The sequence below is a fragment of the Vitis riparia genome, chromosome 9 (assembly GCF_004353265.1).
Source record: "Vitis riparia cultivar Riparia Gloire de Montpellier isolate 1030 chromosome 9, EGFV_Vit.rip_1.0, whole genome shotgun sequence".
Classification (NCBI taxonomy): domain Eukaryota; kingdom Viridiplantae; phylum Streptophyta; class Magnoliopsida; order Vitales; family Vitaceae; genus Vitis; species Vitis riparia.
In genome coordinates, this window is record NC_048439.1 from 6,484,189 (window position 1) to 6,497,686 (window position 13,498).

Sequence of the window (13,498 nt, forward strand, 5' to 3'; positions counted from 1 at the left end):
CATGTCGTCCGATGCAGAACCCCAGCTTGTTGCGTCTCAATCTGATTCCCTCTTCTCTGAATTCACGGCTAAGATGACTGAAGCTCTTACCAAAGTCCAACCACCAAGTCTGACCACCGAACCCTCTACTGCTCTGATTGGCATCAAACTGGATGGAACCAACTATGCTCTCTGGTCCCAAGTTGTCGAGATGTATATCTCTGGCAAAGACAAGTTGGGATATATCAATGGTGATATACCACAACCACCTTCGACGGATCCAACATTTCGAAAATGGCGCACTGACAACGCCATTGTCAAAGGTTGGTTGATCAACTCCATGGATCCCTCTTTGATAGGGAATTTCATTCGGTTTCCTACAGCTAAGTTGGTGTGGGATTCCATTGCTACCACTTACTTTGATGGTAGTGACACGTCTCAGGTCTATGATCTTCGACGTCGTGTGACGCAGCTTAAACAGGCTGGAGGCTCCCTTGAGAAATACTACAATGACCTCCAAGGGTTGTGGCGTGAGATTGACTTCCGCCGCCCTAATCCTATGGAGTGTGCAATTGATATTCACAACTATAATCTTCTTCTTCAAGAAGACAGAGTGTATGTTTTCTTGGATGGCCTGGATGATCGATTAGATAAGATTCGGGGCGACGTGTTGCAGCTTCCTCCATTCCCTACTGTGGAGCAAGCGTATGCCCATGTCCGTCGCGAAGCTCTCCGTCAATCTGTTATGATCACTGGCAGTGTAGATGCGGTTTCTGGCGCTGTTCTCGCAACCAAAGGACTCAAACTTGGTTCCTCTATCCAACCTCCTACTGTGCACAATGGCAGGCCTAAGTCTCGTACATCTTCAGAGGGCTTGAAGTGCTCTCATTGTGGCAATTCGAAGCACACTCGTGACACCTGTTTTAAACTGCATGGGTATCCAGATTGGTGGAATGATCTCCGGGCTAAGAAGGGTCGTGACTCGGGCACTAAGGATGAAGGCTCCGCTATAGCAGTTGTGGCTACTGCCGAACCTCAACTCTCATTCATACCACAGATGACAATGCCGAACTCAGGTAACTGTGGTTATGCTTGTTATACTTCGACTAATGATGGTTACCGTGGTGCATGGCTATTGGATTCTAGCGCAACTGACCATATGACGTTTACTGCTATGGATTTCACCATGACTTCCCTACCACGACGTACCAATATCGCCAATGCTAATGGTGTTACCTCCCCTGTCACTGGCGCGGGCACTGTGACCTTATCCCCTAAGTTGCAGCTGCATAATACTTTGCTTGTTCCATCCTTATCTCATAAGCTTCTCTCTGTGAGCCAAGTGACCTCTGATATGAATTGCATTGTGCTAATATATCCTACTTTCTGTCTTCTCCAGGACATTCTAACGAAGGAGATTATTGGGCGTGGTACTAAGAGGGGGGGACTCTACTATATGGAAGACCTGAGTGTGGGCCGAGCACATCACACGCAACATACTCTTGATGTCAAAGAAAAGGAACTTTGGCTTTGGCACCGTCGGTTAGGACATCCGTCCTTCACCTATATGAAACATTTGTTTCCGGATTTGTTTTCTCAGTTGAAAAATTTTGATTTTCAATGTGAAACTTGCATATTGGCCAAAAGTCATAGGGCTTCTTTTCCATTACATTTGAATAAAAAGGATACTCCATTTGCTTTGATCCACTCGGATGTGTGGGGACCTTCCCCAATTACTACTGTCAACGGCTTCAAATGGTTTGTGTTGTTTGTTGATGATTGTACCCGCATGACTTGGCTTTATTTGCTCAAACATAAAGATGAAGTACTAGGAGTTTTTAAATCATTTCATGCTATGGTGCAAACACAATTTTCTGCTAAGGTTCAGGTTCTTCGATCGGATAATGGTGGTGAATATGTCAATCACCAATTTCGTGAATACTTTCAACAACATGGTATTATTCATGAGACTTCATGCCCCCAAACGCCTCAACAAAATGGCATTGTTGAGAGAAAAAACAGACATGTTCTTGAAACCGCTTGTGCTCTCTTAGTTGGTGCCCATGCTCCTACTCGGTTTTGGGCTGACGCCGTTACCACTGCAGTTCATTTGCTCAACCGAATGCCCTCTAAGGTGTTGGACTTCCAAACCCCCTTACAAGCCCTCTCAGGCTATACAGTTGTACCTGCAATCTTGATGCTTCCCCCACGTGTATTTGGGTGCGTAGCATATGTCCATCTCCATAAAAACCAGCGGACTAAGTTAGACCCCTGTGCACGTCGCTGCTTATTTTTGGGCTATGTTTTTCACCAAAAAGGATATAGATGCTATGATCTCACTTCTGGTCGCATGTATATTACTATGGATGTCACCTTCGTGGAAACCGAAACATTTTTTCCACCTAATTCTCCTCTTCAGGGGGAGACTAGACAGGAAAAGCAGAATTGGACAGAATTAAATTGGCCGAGCGTATCTGAAATACATGTGGAACCGAGGCAACCAGAACACGTTTCTCTAGCTACTGAACATCATGAAGATGATCACGAAGCACATGTTACTTCCCCCTCTGCAGTACCCGAAAACCCAACTCCTGAGAATGATCCTGAGGTAAGCTCTTTTAACACAAATATCTTGGCACCTCCTATTGGTTATGTGTTACCTAACAGGCACAATCGTGGCAAGCCTCCAAGCCGCTACTCACCAGACATTGAAGGAAGAAGATCAAGATATCCTATCGCCAATTATGTGTCCACAAAGAAGTTGAATGAACCTCTCAAGACATTTGTGCATAACATTTCTGGGTGTCACGTTCCAACAAGGGTGGAGGAAGCCTTGGGAGACCCGAAGTGGACTCAGGCAATCAAAGATGAAATGGAGGCACTAATAAAGAACAAGACATGGAATCTAGTGCCATTACCGGAAGGAAAAAAAACAGTGGGGTGCAAGTGGGTGTTTTCCATTAAACACAAAGCTGACGGATCTATAGAAAGATACAAGGCAAGACTCGTGGCAAAAGGGTATACTCAAACATATGGTATAGACTATCAAGATACTTTCTCACCAGTAGCTAAATTAAATACTGTTAGAGTGTTGATATCTCTTGCAGCAAATTTAAATTGGCCACTACATCAGTTTGATGTGAAAAATGCTTTCCTTCATGGCGGGCTTGAAGAAGAAGTTTATATGGACATCCCTCCAGGCTACTCAGTGACCACGAGAACTAATGAGCTGTGTAAGTTGCAACGAGCCTTGTATGGGTTAAAACAATCGCCACGAGCATGGTTCGGGCGATTCAGCCTGGCAATGACGAAATATGGTTTCCAACAGAGCAATGCAGACCACACTTTGTTTCTAAAAAAACAGCAAGGAAAAGTCACAGCTCTTATTGTCTATGTCGATGATATGGTCATTACAGGAGATGATATTGAAGAAATCTCACGGCTCCAAGGGCAGTTGGCTAGTGAATTCGAAATGAAGAATCTAGGTGGGCTCAAGTATTTCCTTGGGATAGAGGTTGCCAGATCAACCCAAGGCATATTTTTATCCCAAAGAAAATATGTTCTAGATTTATTATCTGAAGTTGGATTGTTGGAGTGCAAACCAGTGGATACCCCAATTGTCCAAAATCATAAACTTGGGATATATCCAAATCAGAAACCAACTGACAAAGGAAGATATCAACGGTTAGTTGGCAAACTTATTTATCTCTCTCATACTCGTCCAGATATTGCGTATGCTGTGAGTGTAGTAAGTTAATTTATGCATTGTCCAAGTGAAGAACACATGGAGGCTGTAATTCGGATACTAAGGTACTTGAAGTCTTCTCCAGGAAAAGGGCTCATGTTTTCTAAGAATGATCATGTGAGAGTTGATGGCTATACAGACGCAGATTGGGCTGGGAACATCTCTGATAGGAAGTCGACATCAGGGTATTTCACATTTGTAGGTGGAAACCTTGTGACATGGAGAAGTAAGAAACAAAAGGTGGTGGCACTCTCTAGTGCAGAGGCAGAATTTCGTGGGATGGCCAAGGGTTTGTGTGAGCTTCTTTGGCTGAAAAGACTACTAACCGAGATCGGTTTTGCTCCCATGTCTGAAATGAATCTCTTTTGTGACAATAAAGCAGCTATAGACATTTCACACAATCCGGTTCAACATGATCGAACAAAGCATGTAGAGGTTGATCGACACTTCATCAAATATAACCTAGAGACTAATACAATCCGGTTTCCATTTGTCAAATCTGAGGACCAGCTTGCAGATATACTCACCAAAGCCGTGTCAAGCAAAGATTTCCACAACTCACTGATCAAGTTGCGCATGAAGGATCCGTATGCATCAACTTGAGGGGGAGTGTTGGCGTGAGTTGTATAGTAAAAGGAAATTAGAGTAATTATGGAAAATGGGATTTCTTTCCCTCACAGGTTAGCTTAATTATAGGAGCAAAATCTGTATAGCTTAGAATAGAAAATATATTATGATATATACTCGTAGGGTTGTGGTAACAGAATAAGAAAATATTGAATAGAAAAAGAAGAACTTTTTGACAGAATCTTCATTAATGGAGAGTAAGTCATTACGTAAAAAGTTTCATAAGATATAAAATAATTGGAACAAAATTGCCAACATATAATATAAACTCATTGTGTTAACAATTGTAACTAGCCCCAAAAATATGGACTATTAGAGAATATAATATATGAAGCTGACGTATGGATTCTAAAAGATACCAGATAAAAATGATAGTTTTCTTTTATCTTTCTCAACAACCAAACAGAACATTACCTAATGAAGAACTGGTATCTACCGTACCACAGTCAAATAAAAAGAAACCAACAATCAAGACCAAACAAAAAACCTAAATCACAATAAAGCTGGCGTTAGATTGTGCAATTCACTTTAAATTCCATCTGTAGAACTAGAATCCAAAACTATGAATTTGGAGCACATGGAATTTAAATTTAATTACGAGTCCATTGCTCTGTCGACCCTCAAAAGTATCCTACGTTCTTCTCAACTCCTTCCGGCCGGCAATTTATGTTAAATAAACACAAAGGTGGAATTACCAATGATTGTGATAAAAGAAAACCAAACGGGAGAGAGTTAGAGGGAGAGAGGGAGGGGGAGAGAAAGATGGATAGAAAATGGGATGAGCTAGACATGGACTGCTTGATCAATATTTTTGAGAGGTTGGAGCTCCAAGAGTTGATACTAGGAGTGGCTTTCGTCTGCAAATCATGGTACAGAGCTTCTGTCAGCCCTCAATGCTGGAAAACTCTCAACTTTGACAAACTCAACTTTGCTCCATCGTCCAGTCCTTTTGTCACCACATTCTGCCATCAATATGCTATACACAACTTTTCTGTCTGTGGTTTCCTGACCTTGGCTCTCAGTCGAGGTGGTCCAGCCGTTGTGGAGCTAATCCTTCCTGCTATTTGCACATTAGAAAAGTTGATCTACGCATCAAACATGTAAGTTCTGAAATTTCCTCACCCAATTCAAGATTCGTTAGATAGGAAAATAAAAGCATTTATATAAGATTTGGTTTCAACAGGTGTCCATGCTTAAGGGTCCTTGGCCTGCCAATGCATATCGTAAAGCACAACAACAGCATCGACTTATTCAGCGATGAAGAAATGACGCAGTTTCTGGGACTCTTCAACAAATGGAAGGATCTTGAATACTTGCATCTTCGAGAGTATCAGTCTTACACCCGAGAAGTCCTTTTAGCAATCAAATTACACTGCAAAAATTTTGTCGGAATAAAGAAGATAGGTCTAATGGGAGATGATGAAGCCTCAGCTATTGCTGCCGTTCTTCCGGGACTTAAGCAATTGACTGTAACTTCTTCTGCAACTCCTGCCCTTATGATCAGAGAAAGCCTGAAGGAAATATTGGAGGGGTGTAGAGAGTTAGAGGTGCTGGTGATAAATGATTGTTGTGGATTTGAGGTTGATGAAGAGATCTTGAAGATGACTTCTCATATCAGGAGCTTTTTGTACAAGGATGTGAGGCCTAATGTGGATGAGGACTACTATCCTTTGGCTATAATCTTCAATCCTGACACTTGGAAACATTCAGGAATTGATCTTGGTTTGGGAATGGATAATCTTGGTTTGAACTGAGTACTGGATGATTGAGAACTGCTAGGTTGAATTTATTTTGTATTTTTCTCTTATAATAAGAACTCATGATCTTTTATTTTTTACCTAGTGAGCCCATTTGGATTAATTCTTATTAAAGCAACTTTTTTTATTACAGTTGCTTTTAACAAGGATGTAAACCGTTCTCAAAAACAATTTTTTGATTTTTAAAAACAAAAGCTTTTTTTCAATTATATTTTTTTATATATGAAAAAAAAAATTCTGAGAACTTGTTAATATGGTGTTTTTAAAAATTATATTTTAATTATTTTGTTTTCATTTTTTAGACTATTTTTTAAAAATAATTGTATAAATATGCAGAGTAACTAAAAATAAAATATTATAAATAAAAATTATTTTTAAGAAATATACACAAAAATAGGTTGAGAACTTTCCAAATTCACAAATAAGACTTTTGTTCTACAAATCAATATAAAATTGTTTTTATTATTCTAAACTATAAAAAAGAAATTCCAACATGGATGAAAGGGAATAAATTATGTTATATTTGGTTAATATGAAAGAAAATGTAAGAGAAAGAAAATAGAGAAAGAAAATAGAAAAAAATAAAAATAAGGTTTAAAATTAGTAAATTATTTTTACATTATAAAAGTTGTTTGTTCAAAGTGTTTTTAGCCAAAGTACTTCTTTTAAAAGTAATTTTAAAACAATCACCAATCAAATATCTTTTCAAAAAATATTACAAGTAATTTTTTAAATTTTCAAAAATATTTCTTAAATTTTACTAAATATTTTTTTTCCTCAAAAATATTTTTTAGGCTTTCTAAAATCACTATCAATCTCTGCAAGTGTTTTTTTTTTTATGAGAATCACCACTACTATAAGTTATTTTTAAGCACTATAAAGAGATTTTTGAGGTTTTAAAAAATGTTCCTTAAAATTTGTCAAATAACTAATTTTTCTTCAAAAACATTTTTTAAGCTAAAGGAGTTTCCTAAACTTACTCTCCAACCCCTAACTCTAATTCAAACTCATTTACTTGTCTTAAATCTTTTATATAAAGATTATAAAAATACATAACTTCTAATTAATTTACCTATAATTGATTTTCTCTCATGTTTTTTAATGTAAAAGTAAATATAAAAAATCATTTTTATTAATATTTATTTTTTTTCCTAGTATTTTCCAACAAGCAAATATAATGTATAAGTATTAGGATATTTTAATTTTAATTTTCAATATAATTTTTTAACTTAAATTATAAAACTATAATTATAGTCTTGCCTTAGTTTGCATAGGTTGAAGCAGATTTCTATTTAATCAAAATTATAAAAAATAAAATAAAATAAAATAAATAAGAGATAAAAACTATAAATATAAAAAATAAAATTGAATTGAAATTCTTCCCACGTGTCAAACAAATAAAATACAAACCCTAAGACAAAAGGAATCCAAAAACCTTCACTTTGCCTCACCCAAAACAGAGAGTAAGGACCATCCAATATAAGATCCGCGCAGTCTTCTCTCATTTCTCAGATAGAAAATTAGGGTTAGGGTTAGGGTTTCGAGTCTTTCTAGGAATGGAGGAGATTACAGAGGCCGTTAACAACATCAACATCTCAGATTTGCACAAGAAGAACCGCATTCAGGTTTCTAATACCAAGAAGCCCCTCTTCTTCTATGTTAATCTCGCAAAGGTAACCGGTGCTTTCTCTTTGTCTTGTTGTGTGTGTTTTTTATGTTATTATTTTAACGGTTTTTTTAATTGTTTTGTTTGTTTTTTGGAAAATATTTTCTGGGAAAAAATTTTCCCGAGAAAATTGAGTTCTGATGTGCGGTGATGCTTCTCCTCCGCCCCTAAAACATGCTGAATGGATGCGAATAATTATTTTCTGGGTTGTTATAAAATATTTATTGAGATAAATGGAGCATTAATGGTTTTGTTCTTTTGACGAAAAGATTTATATGGAAAATTTTCCTCAGAAAAAAAAAGTTTTAAATATAGAGAGGTGTGGTTCCTGAAACTAAATAAAGAACTTTCATGGAGTTTCTATTAATTTTTTCAGTGACCTCTGTATATCTTTGGCTGAATTAAATGGAGAATGGAAAACAGCCATCTCATCAAATTTTTTGGGGAATGTTTTTCTTGTTTATGAACTTGAAACAGAATCAGTAACTGTTTCTCTCCGAAATAGAATGAGCATATATCTTCCGGTTTAGTTTTAGTTTTCTGTATTTAGTTGATGTGATTCTCTAAAACAATGTATTGGCTTGTATCCGCCCATATACTTATTCCATTGTTTTGGTAATTAATCATTTTGCAGAGGTATATGCAGCAACACAATGAAGTGGAACTTTCAGCTCTTGGAATGGGTATTATTTTCTGGATCAATTTTGATTATCCTTTGTATCTGCTACTAATTTTATAAGCAACATTATGGAAACTTGAGGAAATTGACCGAGTGTTTTTTTTTTTTTTCAATATTCCTATTTGTTAATATGAGCCAAGATAGTTTCCCAAGTTTCCTTTTGCACACATCTTAATTATTGCCTTTCGGAACCGTTTTAGAATGTAGTGCTTGCTTCCTAACCTTGTATTTAGTTATGGGAAAGAACGTAGGGAATGGAAGAAGAACTTTATAGAAGCTACACATTTTTATGAATTTTCTTTGTTCCTTTCCTCAAACTTCTTGAGAACTTTATGGAACCTAAATTTCCCTTGAGTGAAAAAGGATGTATATTTTGTGGGGTTGTACTTTGACAATCAAATGAATCATTTGTAATAATCCTCTGATTGCTTTATTTAGGTACCATTGGTTGTCATTGGCTGATTTAATCACTTTTTATTGATGGAATCAATTTCTAAATTGAAAGGCCGGTTTGGTCTACCTTTAGAAAAGACTGAAAATGATTCTTTTTTATTTCCTTAGATAAATTTATCTAATGGCCTCTGAGTGTGATTTTTCTATTACTTAGACTGCTGCCAAAATTACTTCTGTCTATTTCATGGTTTTTTCAATCCTAAATGAAGAACAAGTTAAAGCCCTGCTCAATATGTAGTTATTCTCTGTTTACCCTTCTCTTTTATGTTTCTTATGGTTACGGATTCTTTTTGTAGATTCTCGTGGATGGGATTTCTCTAGATATATGAGATTCGGGATTAAGAGTTGGGTTTTATCACTATTTTAATTAATCACAATTTGGTGATGTACAGTCATTCCGTCATGGGATTTTTCTTGTTAAAAATACGACAATCAGTTCTGAATTTTGACAAAAGCCCTAATTGATACTAATCTTTATTAGAATATGTGTGGTGCTCTTGAAATTGTTGATAATTCTTTTTATCAGAAAAATAGTTGGTATTGTATCCATGTTGGTGAAGAAGCAGAAGAAAAATGGGCCTGAATCACTTGTATCCTGTGGTAAATGACCTGGACTTGATGAAGGAAAAAATAAGACAAATTAGTGGGTTGGTATTCTTTTGGTGGTTTCAAGGATAGCTTTAGCATCTCAATAAAATGAGCCCAACAAAGAGTCATTCTTAAATTTTTGGATGGTAATTAGTTAACCAGAGTTATGAAACACATAAATTATCAAATCAATTTCTACTTTTGGCAGTTACTTCATATTACTTTATTGTTACAACTTAAGAAAATATGAACCTAACGTCACATTACATTCCTTCACAAAACTAAGCTGACCAAACTAGTTTTAGATCATTTTAGTTGAACTCCTGTGTCATTATTAAGGTGTACGCCGCTGTACTTTTTAATATTTGCATTGTCCTTGATATCATCTTATAATGCCTTTTTTTTTCTCCCTCTAGGTGAAGTTAAATGTGAATAACCTAAGATTGCCTAACAAGAAGAGAAATCCACCCAAGTTTACAGGGAATATACAATGAGAACCAAAGGCAAAAAAATTTTAAAAAAAAAAATCCCAAAATACAACCAAAGAACCGTACTTATCCTTGACCTAAATCCTCATACTATACTATCTTGCACATGGGTCCTTATCATTCTTATCTTAGTATTAGACTATTAGTTATATATGAAACTTTACTTCAATGGCCCATGTAAACTCTTGGAGAAGATATTTGTATTTTACTGCAAGCATTTGCTCGGCTACTACACTACTTGTTGTCTGCCTTGGCAAGTTCTATAACTCAATGTTCTAAATTCTTTTAACATATTTTGACCTGCACATCATCCTTGTTTAGAGCCTTCTAGTTGTCAAATTATTACAATTTTCACACAGCCCCTTAAGAAAATATAAACCTAAATCCACCTAGCGTCCCTCCACAAAGCTAAGTTGGCCAAACTGAATCTGGATCTTTTCTGTTGCACATTTGTGTTATTATTAAGGTGTGCCCTGCTGTGGTTTTTATTATTTTTCTTGTTCTTAACATCATCTTATATTGTCTTTTTTTCTCCTCTCCAGGTGAAGTTAAATGTGAATAGATTAATAGTGCCTAATAAAAAAGGGGGGCCACCCAAATGTACAGAGAATATGCAAAAAGTACCACAGAGGGAAAAAAAGATTAAAAAAAATAAATAAATAAAGATACAACCAAACACGCATACCCCTTATCCTTAACCCAGGTCCTCATCCTAATACTCATATTATGGTGCCTTGTACGTGGGTGCTTAGTATTCTTACTGTTAGTATTGGTTAGATATAAAACTTTACTTGAATGACACATGTAATAACCTGGTGAAGATATTTGAATTTTACTGCAAGCTTTTATTCAGCTTCTACACTGGCCGTTGCCTGCCCCTGGCAAGGGTTAGAATTCTATGTTCTTAAACCTTTGAATTATGTTAATTCTTGGACCACACATCATCCTTGTTTAGAGCCTTCTAGTTGTCATACTATTGCAATTTCAACACAGCCTCTAGACTTCTTAAAGATCCACTAAATTGTGCATCGCTAATGACTCTCTCACACCAGTGCCCTATCAGTTGGTTGTTTCCATGCCTTATTTCCATAACCACCTGTCTAGAGCTCAAGTGGATGCAGTATGTGTTTGATTGTGGAAAGTAAACACTGAAAACTTTGACTTACTGTTCTTAACTCACTGTAGCTTCTGATGATTTTGTATATTGTTTTGTTGGCATCATAGAGTTGCAACTGCAAGATCTTATTTTTTGGCATGTAGCACACCAACATGGTTTATTGTGATTCTAGTCTGTGAACATGATAATGATCTTGAGTGTTGAACTTGGTGGGTGAAGACCGTTATGAGAAGTGGGGGATATTCATCAAGATTGATACATCATGTTTTTATCCATTCTTCAGAATCATAAGGCACATGTTGAGCATGTGGATGGTTCGGAATGATGAGTGAACACCATTTTTGCGCTTGAATGGACTTTCCTTGCCTCTCTGCTTCAAATAATTGTTCATGATTTACCTCATTCAATTGGAATTATTGAGTATCAATTATTTAATTGATCTTTATAGTCCTGCAGACAATATAAATATTTATTTTTTAGATTTGGGTTCTCTCTCTCTCTCTCTCCCTCTCTCTTTTTGTTTTTTAGGCTGGGGGTACTATTGAGTTGTGTTGGGGTCTCTTTGTGCAACTAGGATGAGGATATAGATGCATCTTGGTTATTGCCCTTTCATGAGGGAAGTTGTTCCTGTGGATGTTCCAGAGTGCTGATTTAATTAATACCTTTGTTGTAAATACACAGACCATCTGTATCAAATGTCTGAGTTGCAGATAAAGTAGTTGTCTTGTTACCCTATATACTCTCTCAGACAATTGATTTTTTCTTTTTGTATACCACTACAGCTATTGCCACAGTAGTTACCATTGCAGAAATTCTGAAAAACAATGGACTGGCTGTTGAAAAGAGTGAGTTCTTGGCTTTTCACTTTCTTTTCCCAGAAGTCCTAGAAAATATTGCAGTGTTGTTTCTTCTACTTCTTTTCCCCTCCTTGGTTTCAATTTTGAATTAGATTTTTCTGGAATTACCTTATGCAGAAATCACAACCTCTACGGTCGATATGAAAGATGAATCTAGGGGAAGACCTGTCCAAAAAGCCAAGGTAAGTTTCCACAATGCAAAATCATTAAATAGACTTGAAGTAGTACATTGCAAATATTTCTTTTTCAGGTTTTAGTTGTTGGGTGGACTATGTTAAGTCATAAATAGGTTTTGCCATATGCTATGAAAGGTTGCTGTGACCTTTTTATTTCAGGGACCATTCTCATTCTGTCCTTGTATAGTTCAATAGCTAAACATTAATCAAATAAAAAAAAAAATTTAGTAGGCTAGTGGACCTGGTATTGGAGGACTTTATATTTGTACTGCACATCCATGCCAATTTTAAAATATTAGTTGTGAGGGATTCATATGAGCTATAGGTGGGCTACATGATGAGTTGGTCCTTGCACAATCCCTGTTAGGAGATCCATGAATGAAGATTGAATGCTACTGGTGTTTTTGATCTATGGTCTGATGATATTCCTGAATAGGAATGCCAATCAATATAATACGGATGAATTATATGAGTCTCAGTTGATACCTGCTCTGCTGGTATTCTACTAAATATGGATGAGTAACAGGCAAATGTCTTCCATTTTTTTATATTCCTGTGGGGTTTATAATTTTATAATGGCAATATTGGCTCATCCAAGTGTAGATTTGATTCCTATTATATTCTTTGCCACTTTCAGTTATTTTTCTTCAAATTTTATAAATCTTATAGTAGGTTAGAATGATTCAACCTCCAATGGAGTCTTACATGCTCATAATGCTTCTGTTCTAGATTGAGATATTACTCGGAAAGACTGCAAACTTTGATGAGCTGATGGCAGCTGCAGCAGAAGAGAGGGAAGCTGGAGATGTTGAGGAGCAGAGCTGAGGAGAGAGATTTGCCTGGAATAGGGCTTCTTATCCTTAATTTGCTGATACTAGTTAATGACTTTGTTTGTAGTCAGTTTCATTTATTGTGCCTCGGACTGAATTTATTAAGCTCAAGGTGAATTCAAGGCAAGATTTTCCTCTTAGTTGCCAACTAGAAACATTCACAATTTATAGATTCAGATTGCTACTTTTGGCTCTATTCAATTGGTCTGTTGTGTTATGATAAAAGTAGTTGTGATCTTGGTGGTGTCCAATTCCCTTTCCTTTTTCTTATGGATATTGGATGATTTCTTTTCAAGTGGGTAAGTTTGATATGATTCAAACTTTACATAAACAAGTTGTTTTTGAGTTAACTATATAATAGGAATTTGATTTACTTAATAATTATGTTAATTAATTTGATTATAATCATGAAATTATAAGACGCCTTATCTATCTAATAATTAGGTCATGTTTGAAGATCGGCCAGACCAGAAAAAATGAGAAGAAAGGTGCAGCCGCACCAATGGGGGGAAAGGGAACAAGAGCAAGACGATTCT

At 36.4% G+C, this 13,498-nt stretch overlaps 2 protein-coding genes across 2 annotated transcripts; both read left to right on the plus strand.

Moving 5' to 3' along the window:
• Positions 1–5,113: 5,113 nt before the first annotated feature.
• Positions 5,114–6,105, plus strand: LOC117921738 (F-box/LRR-repeat protein At3g48880-like). Its single transcript, XM_034839702.1, has 2 exons — positions 5,114–5,451; positions 5,535–6,105. Exons 1-2 carry the CDS (start codon positions 5,114–5,116, stop codon positions 6,103–6,105), a joined length of 909 nt encoding a protein of 302 aa, XP_034695593.1.
• Positions 6,106–7,538: 1,433 nt separating this feature from the next.
• On the plus strand, positions 7,539–13,213 carry LOC117922371 (uncharacterized protein At2g34160-like). Its single transcript, XM_034840504.1, has 5 exons — positions 7,539–7,781; positions 8,409–8,457; positions 11,882–11,944; positions 12,074–12,138; positions 12,862–13,213. The coding sequence occupies exons 1-5, from the start codon at positions 7,665–7,667 to the stop codon at positions 12,955–12,957; spliced, it is 390 nt and encodes a 129-aa protein (XP_034696395.1). The 5' UTR covers positions 7,539–7,664; the 3' UTR covers positions 12,958–13,213.
• The last annotated feature ends 285 nt before the right edge of the window (positions 13,214–13,498 follow it).

Coding starts and splice junctions, on each gene's coding strand:
- LOC117922371 (XM_034840504.1), top strand. CDS start 7,665: ATGGAGGAGATTACAGAGGCCGTTAACAACATCAACATCTCAGATTTG. Junction 7,782..8,408: donor TCTATGTTAATCTCGCAAAG/GTAACCGGTGCT, acceptor ATCATTTTGCAG/AGGTATATGCAGCAACACAA. Junction 11,945..12,073: donor TGGACTGGCTGTTGAAAAGA/GTGAGTTCTTGG, acceptor TACCTTATGCAG/AAATCACAACCTCTACGGTC.
- LOC117921738 (XM_034839702.1), top strand. CDS start 5,114: ATGGATAGAAAATGGGATGAGCTAGACATGGACTGCTTGATCAATATT. Junction 5,452..5,534: donor TTGATCTACGCATCAAACAT/GTAAGTTCTGAA, acceptor TGGTTTCAACAG/GTGTCCATGCTTAAGGGTCC.